Here is a 15,163-nt window from a genome sequence, read left to right as displayed (position 1 = left end):
ACACACACACACACACACACACACACACACACACACACACACACACTCATACACAAGTTCCTGAACTTGTGTCCACAAGGCACGACTGTGTGAATGAGGTGATCTGTGTGTGTTAACAACTGCCTTTGCGGGGTTAAAAGCATTCTGTTGGCTTTTGGCACCTAGCACTACATTTCAGAAAAAGCATTGCTTAAATCTTTTAATAGCAGGCAAGCTTGTTTCACAGAGAGGGAAATCCATGTTTTAGTTCAGTGCTTTCCTTTTCTGTTCCTGTCTGAATATCCTTACTCCCAGCCTGCATTTGGCCACTCCTTTAAAAACAGGGGTAGAAAGGGGAGATCAGCACAGGGTTTACAGACCAGAAATCTGCTTGGCAAAGGAGTTGCTGAAGACTGTGGTGTAGAAGCTGCAGAGAAAGTACCTTTATGATTGATTTCCATTCAAGTCAGACTGACTGCAGCGTGGTCATTTTTCTAGCCCATAACTGCTCACACTGCAGCAGTCTGCTATCTGCAGGGCGTCTGAATTATAGCAGTCTATGTCCGTGTTACCTCTTACACAAATTACTTACACTGGTTTCTTTTTCCATGCAAATTCATCAGTTTTACAGCCCCTTCATAGCCACAGTCAGGAAACTCTGGCAGAGAACACAAATTGATAAAATGAGTTAATTTTACTATACTTATTTTTTTTTCTTTCTAAAAGCCCTCTCTTTTAGGCAGTGTTCAGGAAACATATTACAGTAAAAAGGAGATAACAAAGGAGTTAGATTTTCTTGCCATAAATTACTTTCCAAGTTAATTTCCTTTAACGATGATTCCAGATTCGCCAGTTTTCATAGCATTGTGTGTCTCACAACTGAGCCTTTGATGGAAAGAAGAACAAGTATTTTCCCATGTTCACTCCTTTTGTGGCAGTGACATGGACTTTCTTATAGGACCTTAGCCAATGGAATGCAAAACAACACGAAACTGTTCCGGCATAGAACTGTGTGCTATTGTTGGCGTCCCCAGCCCCCAGTCTAAAGTGCAAGCTCCGAACTCTCTGGGAGTGTTTTTGGTCAGACAATTGAAAGAAAAAGATGTCTTAATTTTTCATAGTTATTTTACAAGTTAGAAATGGAGTGCTGAGTCCTCATAGGCTTTGGAAGGGATTTATGGCCGTTATTTCTTTTTCCCCCTTTGTGTGTGTTGGGGGAGGGAGCATGCAGATCTGAGGGAAGGAGAGTTATGATGTCTGATCCCTAGAATGCAAGCCTCTCCAGGGCAGAGGGTTTCATGTCCTGTCTACTGTTTTTAAGCATATGAAGCAATGCCTAAGGTACCAAAGGGGCTCTTTAATTACGCATTGTGTCCCATGCAATGCAGCTTCTGTGTGCCTTCAACTGGAGGCTGGACACATGGGTAGACATTTTGATAATGCTTCCTGCCAGTTCTTGTCAAACAGGCCATAAGCTCAGCACCATCATCTCCCAGGCAGAGGAGCCTGGAAATTTGGATAGAATGTTGTTGTTTTTTTTTTCCCATAGTCCTCTCTTTCCAGCAATGCAACCCTGAGCAGATTGTCTCTGGTGGATGGCAGAAGTTCAATAACCACAGCCCTATCCAACTGCTAATGTGTACCGAAGAGCAGGTCATCAAGAGGGTTGGCTACTGAAGTAACCCCTTTCTTCCAATAGCCCACATTACTATAATGATGCCTTAATAGCAAACCATTTATTAAGAAATGACACAGAGTACATTCTACTCATGACAGGAAAGAGGGGGAAGGGAAGATGCATGGCTTAGAAATAACATCTGAAGGCACAATTTCCAAAGTTAACCTTTTGAGAAAAATTCCTTGGTGAACAAGATACTTAGGCTAGAGTAATTGCAGTATTGCTTAAGAAACAGGGGCCTCTTCCTCTACTTATGCACATTTATAGAATACATTTTCATTTTTACTCCAAGTTGAGGGAGGTGAATGGGGCTGATAACCATTTCCTTAATTCAAAGTGTATTTATTGATCTTCAACTGTCTACACAAAGGGTAGTGAGCTGTTGAGGAGCACAGAGGCAGTTCTGGGATATGGATGACTTAAGGTCAGGTGGTCTGATCTGTCTTCATGACTTGGGGACATCATTCCATCTCTTTGTGCCTCGGTTCCTTCCTAGTGGCGCTGTGAGGATTAAATGGAAGGATGTGCTTAATGATCTTAGCCTAGCAGCTGGCCCATGAAAAACTGCTTAAGAGTGTGATGATGATGATGATGATGATGATGATGATGATGATGATGATGGTAATGGTAATGCTCGGGGCCAGTTTTGCATGTTTATCATAAGTACTATGATATGGTACTATATAGCTGTAGTACTTCCTAAATAAATGGTCTCCTAAGGTCTCCAGAAGCCTTCTAACAGTTTCCTTCTGGTGTTCTGTCTTCATTGCTTATCAAAGGCTCTGCCTGTTCTCCACATGGGAGGCTCTGAGAGTGCTGTGCTTGTTATAGGGACACTGTGACAGGAAACCTGCACTTAGGTGTGAGGCCCTCTCCTAGCCAGTCACAAGTTGACCCTACATACGATTTGGGCTGCATGCATGGAGAGTGATGTAAACATGTGCGTGCAAGGACTTCCTATAGAAGGTACAGTTTGAGTCCCTGCATTGTTAGGATTATTTAACCTGGGCTGAGAAGCTCATTCTCGTTTTCGATTCAGGAATGTTTTAAAATTTTAGATGTGCGTGTTTGCCAGTCACTCACCATGACCACTGAGCACTTTGGACCAGGCTATCTGGGGCCTTTGCTGCATTCCCCATTACTGTGAACTACATGGATCGCAGGAGGTCAATACAGGGCACATTAGGGAACATGTATGTGGACCGAATTATTTTAAATCTATGGAGAGGTAGTGTACCATATTTACATATGCATGTTTCTTCCTTCACAAATTCTGGCTTCCTTGATATTTTAAAAAGGTAACAGAGGAAAAAGACATTTTGCTGGGATGAATTGAACAGTACGTGAAGTATTCAGTGGAGAAGTGCCAGTGTCCACCACTCTGTAGATGCCTCAGAGTTTTCCCACTCAGTTCAGGCCAGGCCTTGCTACTCATCCTTACTCTGATTATAACAGCCAACTGCAGGAGGATCTCACCTTTTCCTCTGTGCTCAGGGGTGAGAAAGCTTTCCCACCAAGCTCGACTCTGAAATTTGTGGAGAAAATCTAGATTCCCACATTGGACACTGGCATGCCTTTTCATTTTCTCTAGTTACCAAGACACATGACTGTAGGCTCCAGGAGACACAAGGCCTTAAGAGCACCTGTCATGTTATTAATGTATCAGGCAGACAGCTACGGTAATGATGAGTGACATGGGCCATCTTGCATAATGGCCCATTTCATACATAAAATATTGTGGAATAAAAGATGAAATTATGCAAATAAATTGAACACAAAAGCAAATGATAGAATGACTAGCAGCATTATTGAGTGGAAATCTGTTTACACAATTGTCAGTATGAGCTAAAGGCCCCCTTTTTATTAAAGCCTGTTATTGAGACAGGTGTTTGATTTTCAGTTTTCCATATCTTAGTAAAGAATTGTTTTTACAGGACAGCTATGCTGGAGATTTAGTCATTGCTATCAGTCAACTCAATGTATATTCTTAGAAACTGCTCTATTCCTGACTCCATAATTACTTAAGGCACTATACAATTCATCCTGCCTCCCAAGCACCAATCCTGAGAAGCACTCATTCCTGCCACAGTGAATTGCCAAATATTACTAACTCCTGGCTCTTCCTGGCCATCCTTTTATATCATCTCACCTCATCTTCTTGTTTAAATGACATCACTGCCTCTGGTTTTACTAACTCAGTTCTTCAACCACCCCTACTCTCCCATGCTTCCTCTCACGAGTGAGAGATATTTCTAGATTATAAATGCAAAATTGATGGTATCCCCATAGGCTGCTGGCCCTTCTTTGTCTAGTGAATAAAACTCAGCCCAGCCACCTGCACATATGACACGTGTTTATTGATTGCCTCCGGCTGCCAGGGCTGATGCTTAGACAGTGGTGATCTCACTGCAATGCTTTCTGTTCCCAGGGATGAGAAGTGCATCAATGGTTCACAAACTTGTGATGTTCCAGACTCAGATCTGTGCTTCCTAAAGAAAAATACCAGATGCTTCATGACCTAACCTTAGCCATCCATTGTGACTCTACTTGAGCTATGTCCTTTTCATTCTGTGTCCTATGACACAAAGCTGTCAGAAGTCCAGTCAACATCTTCTGTTCTCTTTAGGCTAGTCACTCTACCCAGAATTCCTCCTTCCCTCCCAGTTGCGTGTGTCCTCCTGTCCCTTCAGCATCCTCTGCGGGTACATTTCCTCAGGCCCCTTTACCTTCTTGAGCCTCTTCTTCTCAAGCTGGGTTAGACACCCACTTCTGATGCCAGTTTCAGAATGACTGTCTAAAGGCTTCTCAGCTATCTCTACCTTAATCTGCCAGGTTCCCGTGTAGTGTGTTCATGGGTGATGACCAGATCTCTGATCAACATGTCTTCTTCTCTCAGCAGTTATTGGTGATAGCAGTGCTCCGTAATCATTTCCTGAGTAAAATCTGGGCTCGTGGTGCTCCTAATTATCTTTTCTCCTGACAGGTATTAGTGTATTGAATGTATTTATCTACATATATGGACTTAATATGTACAGTGTATATTAGTACATCTACTGTACTGCTTTTACATAATATTTCAAAAAGACTTCTTGAACTGATAGCCTTACTGTGGAATTTACAGTTTTAAAAGAAGATTGGTAGATGTGAATAAATTAATTCAAAAAATACTTATTAAGCTACTGTAGGCAAGGCTTCTAGAAGCAGGAAGACATAAAAATACAGGCAATCATATCTCAGAAATGATCCACTATAAAGATAATAAATAGGTCAGTGTTATTGAATCAGAAGTTGGGAAAAATCTTCTATAAAGTGTGGGTAGCAAATACTTTGGCTTCACAGGCCATGTGACCCCATTGGAGCTGCAGTTCTTGCTATCATGGCAGCGTGCAGTGAAGGCGCATGCAATCAGTATTTCTCTGGAAAAATCATAACTCATACACAGACACACACACACACACACACACACACACACACACACACACACACACCCCAAAAGAAGAAAACCAAACCAACCAACCAAACAAACAAAACCAGACCTCAATGTACAGATGTGTGCAGGCAGTTCATGTGCCATAAAGCAAAGAGAATGCACATATTTCACATTGCAGGAAATAGGAAATGGAGACCTAGATGGATGGATTCACTCTCATTAAAATTCAGAACAGAATTCCAAAATACAGATAAGGAGAAGCTGTTGGGATCAAAGTGAGAAAACATAGGGAAAATTTGAGGCAGTCATTTAAAAAACATTTAAGACTAAAACATGAGAGGTATTTTCATTTAAACCACCCAGGAATGACATCAGCTTGGTGATAGTTTACTATTACAAAAAAGAAAAAGATAAAAGGCACATCAGAAAGAATATGCCTTTTTGGTATGGACCGTTTTTTATTGTCAATGTTCCTTTGAAGTCACAGTTTATTAGTGATTATTCTGGATAAGCTTTGCAGATAAATGCAAATAGAAAATGTGTTCCATGCCGCACTAACGTAGGTTCTCGCTGATCTTGGATTCACAGGACTTAACTTACGGCTTGTTTGGTCTCCTCTCTCTAGCACCAATAGCTGCAGGAACTGGCCCCAACTTTTCTCTCTCTGATTTGGAAAGTTCTTCATACTACAGCATGAGTCCAGGAGCAATGAGGAGGTCTCTACCCAGCACATCCTCTACCAGGTAAGTGGATTGGTGGCCTCAGAAGAGGCTAAAACATGGAAAAGCACACTTTGATCTTGAATTCTGTGCATGCTGGGCATTCAGCAATGTGTCTATAACAATGGAGGGGACAAAAGTAGTGGGTTAAGCCTCAATAGACTGTCTCATGAGAGAGCCAAAGCAAATATAAATGAGACAAATGGCAAGTTACACACACACACACACACACACACACACACACACACACACACACACACACAAGCATGCACACGTGCATGCACACCAGCAAGAAAAATAAAAATCACTTCAGTTATATGCCATGAAATAAGCATGATTTGAATAGGCTTTGTCCAAAGGGCAAGGTGATCAACTCTGAATGCTAGTTAACTTTAAGGTATCTGGATGAGGGATAACATGAGCAAAGACATGGAGAAGAGCACTAATGAATGTAGCATATTCCCTGGGAAAGATGGATGGACTTGACTGGGGGAAGAGAGGAGAGTGCTCTGGCTTGATTGGCATATGGTGGGAACTGACACCAGCCTAAGCACCCTGGCCACAACCTTCTTAGCCTGCTGGACCCCATAAGTCCCCAAATCCAGTCTGTTGAAGTTCCCCAAAGCTACAACTGATTTGGTATCCTGGTATGAGGTTATATAAGAAATGCAGGTCAGATAGCAAGATGGGGCCATCCTTTGGACCCAGGTGGTCCGGGAGGCCTTAAAAAGCTCAAGTTGGAAAGCACAGCTCACTGTGATTGCCAGGCTTCCCGATCTCCTGAGGTAGCCATCAGAGCCAACATCTGGAGAAGCACTTTGCGAGACCCTGCGGTCTCTAGATAACCTGGACCACGGGTAGGGGATTAGGCATCAGAGCCATGGTGTTCCTTTACAAATTGGCTTTAGCACTGGACTGTGACAACAAAGGAAGGAGCAGAGCAGGACTGCCAATCATGTTTGTGTACTTTGCAGAAAAACATTTATCAAATGTGATGTCTGTTAAAGCAAGTACAGACATTTATGATTTAAAATACTGCCCAGAGTGTGGACATTTCCCTTGGTGTGGGAGGCCAGCTCACCTTTATGACCAGTGTCTTAAAACATCACCTTGAAGATGAATCAAGCTGCCGTATCTAACGCTGTATTATGCCTTTGTCTTCAGCTTTATTTAAATGTTCTTCTTAGTTCATTACAGTATTACCTCCACAAGGAAACAAGAGTCTCCAATCCCAAATGCATTTATAACAGAAGAGGGGGATTGTGAATACATTTGGGTGTTAATACACTTGGAGGGCTTTGAATATTTGCTGCTGGAAGAGACAGTGTGCTCAGCCAACAATAAAAGCTTTGTAAATACTTATGGGCAATGCTTAATTTAAAAGTGCATGGGTGGCTTGTTTTTCATATGTGAGCCACTGTCCCATGGACCTCTCTAGCAGTATCCCCCTTACCTCATGTCCTTCCATATACTCCAAGCTCTGTTCTGTGATTTTATGTTGTGACCTGTGGTTGAAAGGCTGATTATTGTCATGTAAGAGGCTAATTCTTCTATTCTGTCATTCTCCTATTCTGCAAATAACTAGTCCCAATAAGAGGTTAATTATAAATATTAGTAGTTAATAACTCAGTAATATTTGGGCCTCTTCCTGGGACTTTTTTATTTAGTTGTGTGTGTGTGTGTCTGTGTGTGTGTGTGAGAGAGAGAGAGAGAGAGCGAGAACATTCAGGTGCATGCTTGCACAGGTGTACAGTGGACGTCACAGAACAGTTTTGGGAGTTCCTCCTTTCACCTTTACATGAGTTTTCCAGAAGGAACTCGAGTTATCGCGCTTACCCAGCATGCACTTTACCTGCTGAGGCATCTCACTGCGTGCCCTAAGGTGATTTTTTTCAAAAAGTCCTTCAGTATATAGACTCAACAGAATTATCTGTTACACATTAGAAAATATGCCTTGAAGAATGTCCCAGGTTGACATACAACAGTTTTAGTCATCTCCAGCAGACTGTCTTGCCATTGTAGCCGTGGAGCCGCCAGAGCATAGAGTAGTTAAGCAACTTGTCAGGGCCACAGCCCTGGTAAAGACAGGGTCACCGTTCAAATTCAGGTCTTCTGTAATTTACAAACCATAGTTATTTACACTGAATTGTCTTAGCAGCAACGCTGTATCCAAGAGCCATAGAGTGTGGGATCCTAGCAAAGCAGTGTCTCGAATCTCCACCTTATCAAGGTTCATAGGAGCCACTGTCTGGATATTGTTACTCTATTAGTGGCCTAAGCCTGTCTTTCCTCCCAGTCTGGTTCTATGTCCCTTGAATGACAGTGTCTAACTTTTCTAACTCAGAAGCAAACAATAAGCACCAAGTATTTTTACTTGGTACTGTGGGCACAAAAACAAACCAGAGGAGCTTTGTAGAAATGTTCAGATTGGTTTATGTGAACCCTCAGTAAGGGGAATGGTTTTGCCTTGTGGATACAGAACAAGGTAGGTCTCACATAGTAGGAAGCATGCAGTAGAATCTTTGTGTTAGACAGTCAGGAGCAAGAAACAGAATCAAGGACTAGATCATTTACAAAAGTTAAGAAATAAGTAAGAAAAAAAAAAGCATGATCTGTGTTTCCCATGTGCTTTATATTGCTCTAGGATGAGCATCTCCAAAATCATAGAAAAGTTGGGTAAAAATAAAAGTAAGGGTTTTATTCTAAAGAACTTTGTCAAGATAGCCATCCATGTGCAGTTCGTGGGATCTGTAAACTGTGTCTCAGAAGTCCCTTGCCTCTTCTTCCTGGCACTGCCAACTTTCCTCCCGCCTGGATCCTCTTCTTCTCTCCACACTTCCATCTTTGCAGATGCTGAGCCTGTGTCCACCCTGCACGTCCTCGTACGCAAGCTCAGTGTGAACTGTAATCATATGGTGTCCCCACCTGTACAGTTCATACCTGAATTTTATTAGAGCACTCCCAAGGAAAACCAAAGCTTTAGAACTCAGAAAAATACTTAACAATGGGAGAGCAACACACAGTGGAATTGACCTCTAGGGTTGGATCTCATTGACTATAGATGCTTGGATGATCCTTTGTCACGTGTGCTCACAGAAGCTTTTGAGCACTTAAAATAATCTGACACTGGAGTAGACACAAGATCAAAAAAAAAACCGATACCGATAAAAAGGTGGAGAATTCGTAGGTTGTCAGCCAGGATGAGGTGGAACTTTCTGGTGATGTCACCTGTACTTCTGTTTCCCAAGACCACAAAGTTTGGCTGGTTAGTTTCTCTGAATGTCTCCGTGGTGGAGATGGAATCCAAAGCCAGGTAAATGGTGGCATCCTGATACACATGTAAGGGAGGAAAGGGGTCTAGGGAAGGATGGTTAGGACATCAGAAGATGCAGAATCTCCTGCGAAGTTAATCTGCTACTCCTCAAGTAATGTCAGCCTGCACCTGTGCCCCCTGAGCACAGCTCGGAGCTTGGTTCAGTAAGCACCTCAAGTCTATACTGGGATATCACAAATGCCATTGTAAAACAGCTAGTAAGTTGTGTAGGATGCAATTGTGCAGGATTCAAATTATTCCTGTTGGTCGTCCAGTTACATAAGACTCAGTGTCATAATATAAGAATCATGGGCCGGGCAGTGGTGGCGCACGCCTTTAATCCCAGCACTCGGGCAGCTGGATCTTTGTGAGTTCTTTGTGAGTTCGAGGCCAGCCTGGTCTACAGAGCAAAATCCAGGAAAGGTGCAAAGCTACACAGAGAAACCCTGTCTCGAAAAACCGAAAAAAAAAAAAAAATCATGGAATATCAAGGCAGCACAGTTCCCCTGAAAAAAAGCATTATCCCACCCCCACAGCTCTTATAGTCTTACCAGAACATGCAAGTCTGGTTTTTGATTGACTGGAGTATACTGGGAAATTTTACCCAACTTACAGTCTTCTAAGTTGCAAGGTGATTTCAAGTGGCCAACAGTTTTAAAATACAAGTGTTACTAAGTGTAGAGGAAGAAGCCAGACCCCGTGTAGAAAGTAGGGAACTCCTTATTAGGTCAGGAACCCTGACCAAGAGATTTACTTTAAATCTGGCCCTTAGCTTCCTGCTTGCAAGGCAAGAAGGGGAACCAACTGGCTAGATCACTTGTATTTTCCACTAAAAGAGACAATAGAATTGCATTTAGAGACACTAGGGTTTTCTGGTTTTTATATATTGGAATTAGTTTTCTGCATGTATTATGTATAATCTCAAATAAAGGACATGCCTTCGATACATTTTACATAAAACAGAAAAGGTTTTCAAGTGGTTATTTTTCACCAAACTTCAAGAAAAAGGAAGACGATTAACTAGGCAGTTCCAGACATGTCCTTGAGTCCTAAATTAGCATGGTAACATAGGGTTGCTTCTGCATAATCTGGTTTTAATGAGACTAGAACTTAAAACCTAAGAACATTGGACCACCCACATGAATGATTTTAATTTCTTACCTAAATCATGTCCTGCACATTTTAAAATTAAGATTGTGGCAGTAACATTATCTCCCCTGTAGCTAGAGTTTTCCTGCCTGGCCCACAGTCAGGACAAATCTCTATCACCTGCCAGTCCCACAGCCTCTCAGACCCGACCAAGTAAACACAGAGACTTATATTGGTTACAAACTGTATGGCCGTGGCAGGCTTCTTGCTAACTGTTCTTACAGCTTAAATTAAGCCATTTCTATAAATCTATACCTTGCCACATGGCTCGTGGCTTACCGGCATCTTCACTTGCTGTTTGTCATCGTGGCGGCTGGCAGTGTCTCTCTGACTCAGCCTTCCACTTCCCAGCTTTATTTTCCTCCTTGTCCCGCCTACACTTCCTGCCTAGCCAATGGTCAATCAGTGTTTTATTTATTGACTAATCAGCAACACAATTGCCATACAGAACATCCCACAGCACTCCCCTTCTCCAGGTTAATAACCCCCCTTTTTCTGCTGCCTTCCCAGGTCCATATTCTGCACTCTTCGCCACTTTTCCATAATGTAACTCCCATGTCACACCTATGTAGAGGGCTTCAGAAGTCTTTGTTGCTTGTAGGATAAAGTCCAGATTTATAGTATCGTCTTTGGCCTCCATGTTTTTCTTCTGTTGGGCCCCTCCATTGGTCTCAGCATCTCAGAAGCAATTTTCTGTGTATCATACCTGGCTTCTGTCACTGCTGCCAGACACCTGCTCTTGGGGTTATACTCAGTGTCTGGTGACCTTCATGCCATGAGCTCAGCAGTGAGGGTGGATGCTGCCCTGTCATTCTCTGCTGTGATCCCAGGGGGCCAGACATCACCCTCTTTAGTTCTGAGGCATGAAAGTGTCATGGGGCAAAGGAAAAATCCCAAGGTTAGAAAAAAAAACTATGAAGCTTGAGACAATGGCAGTTTGCCAGAAAATACAGAGGGTTTTAATATTTTTAAAATCATAATAGTGCCTGAGTTGTGCATTAGTGGAGTACCAGTCCACCTTAGCCATTTCCTGTTCCTGTTGCCATCTCATTAGCCCTTACAGACAGCTCAGGAGCCCCTCTGCTCTGAGAAGTCCTTTTGAAGCTCCAGGTGTAAGTACCAGTGTCCCTCCATCTGCAGCCCGTGCATGGTTCCTTCATGCCCCCTCTGCTTCTCTTGGGCCTCTCCATCTCTGTTCGTGGAGAGCCACGCTTGACTCGCCACGCCGTTCTCCATTTCCGTGCCGCCCCTGGCATGGAGGAGCTACACCACCAGTGTCTGATGAACGAAACCCAGGGAGAGTTCTGCGTCCTGACACGCGGGCAGGTTTCCCAGCTGTCACTGCCCAGGGCGGGAGGTCTGCCCATGCAGCAGTGTGGTGCTGGCACTCTCAGTATGGTCAGCTAGCGCGGGAATAAGCCACGGGTGATGTTTCGTTGTTTTCTAACCCTCAAGCTTCACGGTGGGAAGGTTCTTCAGTAGTTCTTCAGCTGGAAGGAAAGAGATTATATCGTGGAAGTTCCTTGGCCTTCCTCTGCAGAAACCAAGTCTTCATTCACATAAGTGAAATAAAATGTCACTTTGCTCATCTCTGTGTAGAAGGACATAAAAGTCCCTAGACCACTGTATGTCTGTGCCCTTCCTTCCTGCTATTTTTAGCCGTTCTCTTTGGCATTTTATCTCAGTGCCTAAAGGAGTAGCTGGACTAACTACACAGATATCTAGTAAATGTCTTTTTTTAATAAACAAATCCAAGTGGAAGATGGAAAATGTCCTCCCAACCCCTGACACAAAGCAATCAAAGAATTCCTAGAAGGATAATGAGCCCTGCTTTTTATTTACTTACTTTTAACCCGGGGGCTTCTGCACAGAGTTGAGTAAGTTTCTAGACATGTGGCTAACGGCTAGCCCTAAGTCACATCTGTGGAGACAGGATACTTGGGCTTCCTAAGTGGACGCCAAAGCAGGAGCCAGCCGCCAGCTCCCTAAAGCAAAATGGCACCAGATAGAGGTGGTGGCAACAACTCGATCAGTAAGGGTGAAACCGGCGCTTGGACGCATAGGCCAAGTGTGTGTACCACATCCAGTAACTTGCCCAACTCCAGACGAGCCTGCAGAACTGCACATTTTTTTCCACGAAGCATCCAGGAGAAAGGTGGCTTAGAGTGCTTGTAAACATGCATTTCTTTTTTTTTTCTTTCAGCTCTACAAAGCGCCTCAAGTCTGTGGAGGATGAAATGGACAGTCCTGGTGAAGAACCGTTTTACACAGGCCAAGGGCGCTCCCCGGGGAGTGGCAGTCAGTCCAGTGGATGGCACGAAGTAGAACCAGGTAAGCAGGGAGAGTCACGAGCGTGAAGAAAACAGTGTGTGCATGTGGTTGCGTTGTCACACTCAGGCCTGAGTAGCCGAGAACAGCAGATAAAACTGAAGTGAAAGACAGAGAGAGTGGGTGTCATCTCGCTCGTGGGCTGTCACCTGCACTTGGAGGCCACATGCATTCCATTTGGCTTTGGTTGTTTGTTGTGCTGAGATCTCACTATGTTACCCACAGTGGACTCAAGGTCCAGGCTCCAGTGTTCCTCCTGCCTCCGCTTCTTGAGTAGCCGGGATGGCGGTTTTCTTTTGCTTTTATATAGATACTCTTTTTATTTTGTCTTTTAAAGTATACTCTAGTACTCATAAGAAAATTATCAGTTTTTCCAACTGCATGGATAGCAGTGTGAAGCAGAACACGTCTCCTGTGTTGCAGATTATGACTGGATTTTTATAACATCAGAACGTTTGGGGTGGGTTTTTTTTTTTTCCTTTTCTTGTTGCTGGCTAGCGTCATGATTGTTTAAACACCATAGCCACCTTTATGTCCATCTGCACTAACCTGAGTACATTCCTGTTGGTCTCACCTTGGGGTCGTCAGGTGGTGGCTGTAGAATCTCAGAGCAATTCTGACATCAGCACTTCTGGAGACCTTAATATCTGCCTTCCACGTGGCTTAGGGGAATGGGTTCCAATGCCTTCGTCAATACAAGTCAAACCTTAATGTCTGCCCTCCACGTGGCTTAGGAGAATGGGCTCCAATGCCTCCGTCAATTCAAGTCAGCTGGGTAAGAGGATAGAGGGGTTTGGGAATCATCTAAAGTGGGGTCTTTGCTTCAGTGACAGGGCTGTGTGGTTATAGACGGCACAACCTTCCTGTAAAACACAACCTGACAGTAGTAATAGCTGTTTCAGTGCTCTTGAGGATGAAGTAAGGTGATCTGTATTGTCCACTTAAGAATTATACCCAGCACAGAGTGATACGTGGGGGGGGGCGGGGGAGGGGAGAGAGAGAGAGAACACAAATTCTCCAGCCCCACTCTGGTCTCAAAGTAACTGCCTGCAAGAACAGACGGGCACCAAGAAAATCTTGGAACTAGCCCCTCATCTTCAAAGCTTACACCTCCCTCTCCTCCCCAACAGTTTTGCAGTATACAAACGCCATGGCTATAGATGGCTTTAGATGACTCTAAAGGAGCCGCAGAAGGGACATTTTAGGGTGATGGAACCATCTGGATCCTGATTATGGGAGTTTCCATAATCGATATGATGTCTGACATTCACAGAAGTGTGTGCCTCCTCCCTACCTTCGCTGCATTCTATCCTAATTAAAAACAAGTAACAGTAAACCCCCAAGCCCTATTGGCTGGGTTTTTTTTTTATCTTGTTCTTTTATGAAAATGTGAAACTTCTGTGTGATTTCCTTCTGCCCAGTGCCCGCACACAGCTCATCCGGTCACCCATTCAGCAATCTTCAGTGGAAATTTCTGGATTAAGTATGATGCCACTTCTGAGAACTCAAGGGTCGATGAGGAGGCGGTGGCTCCTGCTTTCAGGGGATTTAGAGCAGGCGTGGAATCAGAAGCAACCCATCTCAGTGTTGTGAGGAACACAGGGGTGATAAGATCCTCTGGGGTCCTTGTTTGCCCATGTCACCCCCACAGCACTCCGGGTGTGGTCGTTTTTCTCTGCAGGCTGTACTTCACAAAGGTACTTCCCGCGCGCATAGCTCAGCTAGCCTAAAGTGCCTGAGAAGTAAAGCTGGTCAGGCAAGAATGCTAATGCTGGCTTCCGTTGCCGGCACACCGTGCCCTCTGTGTAGTGCTGATGAAAAGTTCACGTGTATTAAAAAAATTAAAAGGTGGAACACTTTTTTGAGCCCCCTTTAAAGTTAGTCCTAACCTTCCTGGTTCAGCGAAAGTTAGCGTCAAGTATATATATACAGGTGTGGTCCATTTGTGCTGGGGTGCTATAGGCACATGTCCCACGTATGCTAAAGCTGGCTTATGATGTTAGTAGACACAAAGCTCCCGCACAGTGAGCCCAGCCTTTTCCAGCCTCCTCTACTTCTTCTCTGGCATTGTATTTAGGGACTGTGAGGGCTGGTGGAGCAGAATACTTTGGCCTAGTAACTCTTTCATTCAAAGTGGTTCCTGTTCATACCTACACATTACGAGTCAAATAATTATAAATCCTGACGTCTGTGTCTCCACACCCCTTGCAGTCATCAGAAAGTTAAGTTTAATGGTTAAATCCTCTTTACATGGAGAGATTTTTCCTTTCCTTCTTCTTAAAGAAATTGTGTTCCTGAAGGGATTGCCCATTGTCTGTCCTTGTTTCATTAAAGAAAAATGCAATCTCATGGCATGTATTTGTGGGGGCAGGAGAGCACAGTGGATAAATTTATATTTGGCCATATTCAGCATAGAAAGTCATAATTGAAACAGGGCCTGAGGGGACATTAAAACACAACTGAGGGATGTTGCACATGTTCATGGCGACTTTGGTGTCATTAGCTCACACCAGCCACTTTAAATGGATAATTTATGCTGCCAGATGGTCCTTTTTGGGGATTTTCCA

General features: G+C 43.6%; 1 protein-coding gene across 8 annotated transcripts in view; it reads left to right on the top strand.

Annotated features, from left to right (window-relative positions):
• Nfia (nuclear factor I A) overlaps positions 1-15,163 on the top strand; it is a 544,849-nt gene that overhangs the window by 433,800 nt on the left and 95,886 nt on the right. For all 8 annotated transcript variants that reach the window (XM_052718430.1, XM_052718426.1, XM_052718425.1 and 5 more), the window contains 2 exons: positions 5,713-5,830; positions 12,472-12,599. In XM_052718430.1, the coding sequence (XP_052574390.1) occupies positions 5,713-5,830; positions 12,472-12,599 (246 nt within the window). The remainder of the gene's footprint in view (positions 1-5,712; positions 5,831-12,471; positions 12,600-15,163) is intronic.

This window comes from Peromyscus californicus, unplaced genomic scaffold (assembly GCF_007827085.1).
Source record: "Peromyscus californicus insignis strain IS unplaced genomic scaffold, ASM782708v3 Scaffold_5__1_contigs__length_169319896, whole genome shotgun sequence".
In the NCBI taxonomy this organism is placed as follows: domain Eukaryota; kingdom Metazoa; phylum Chordata; class Mammalia; order Rodentia; family Cricetidae; genus Peromyscus; species Peromyscus californicus.
This window is presented reverse-complemented; position numbering and strand designations above follow the sequence as displayed.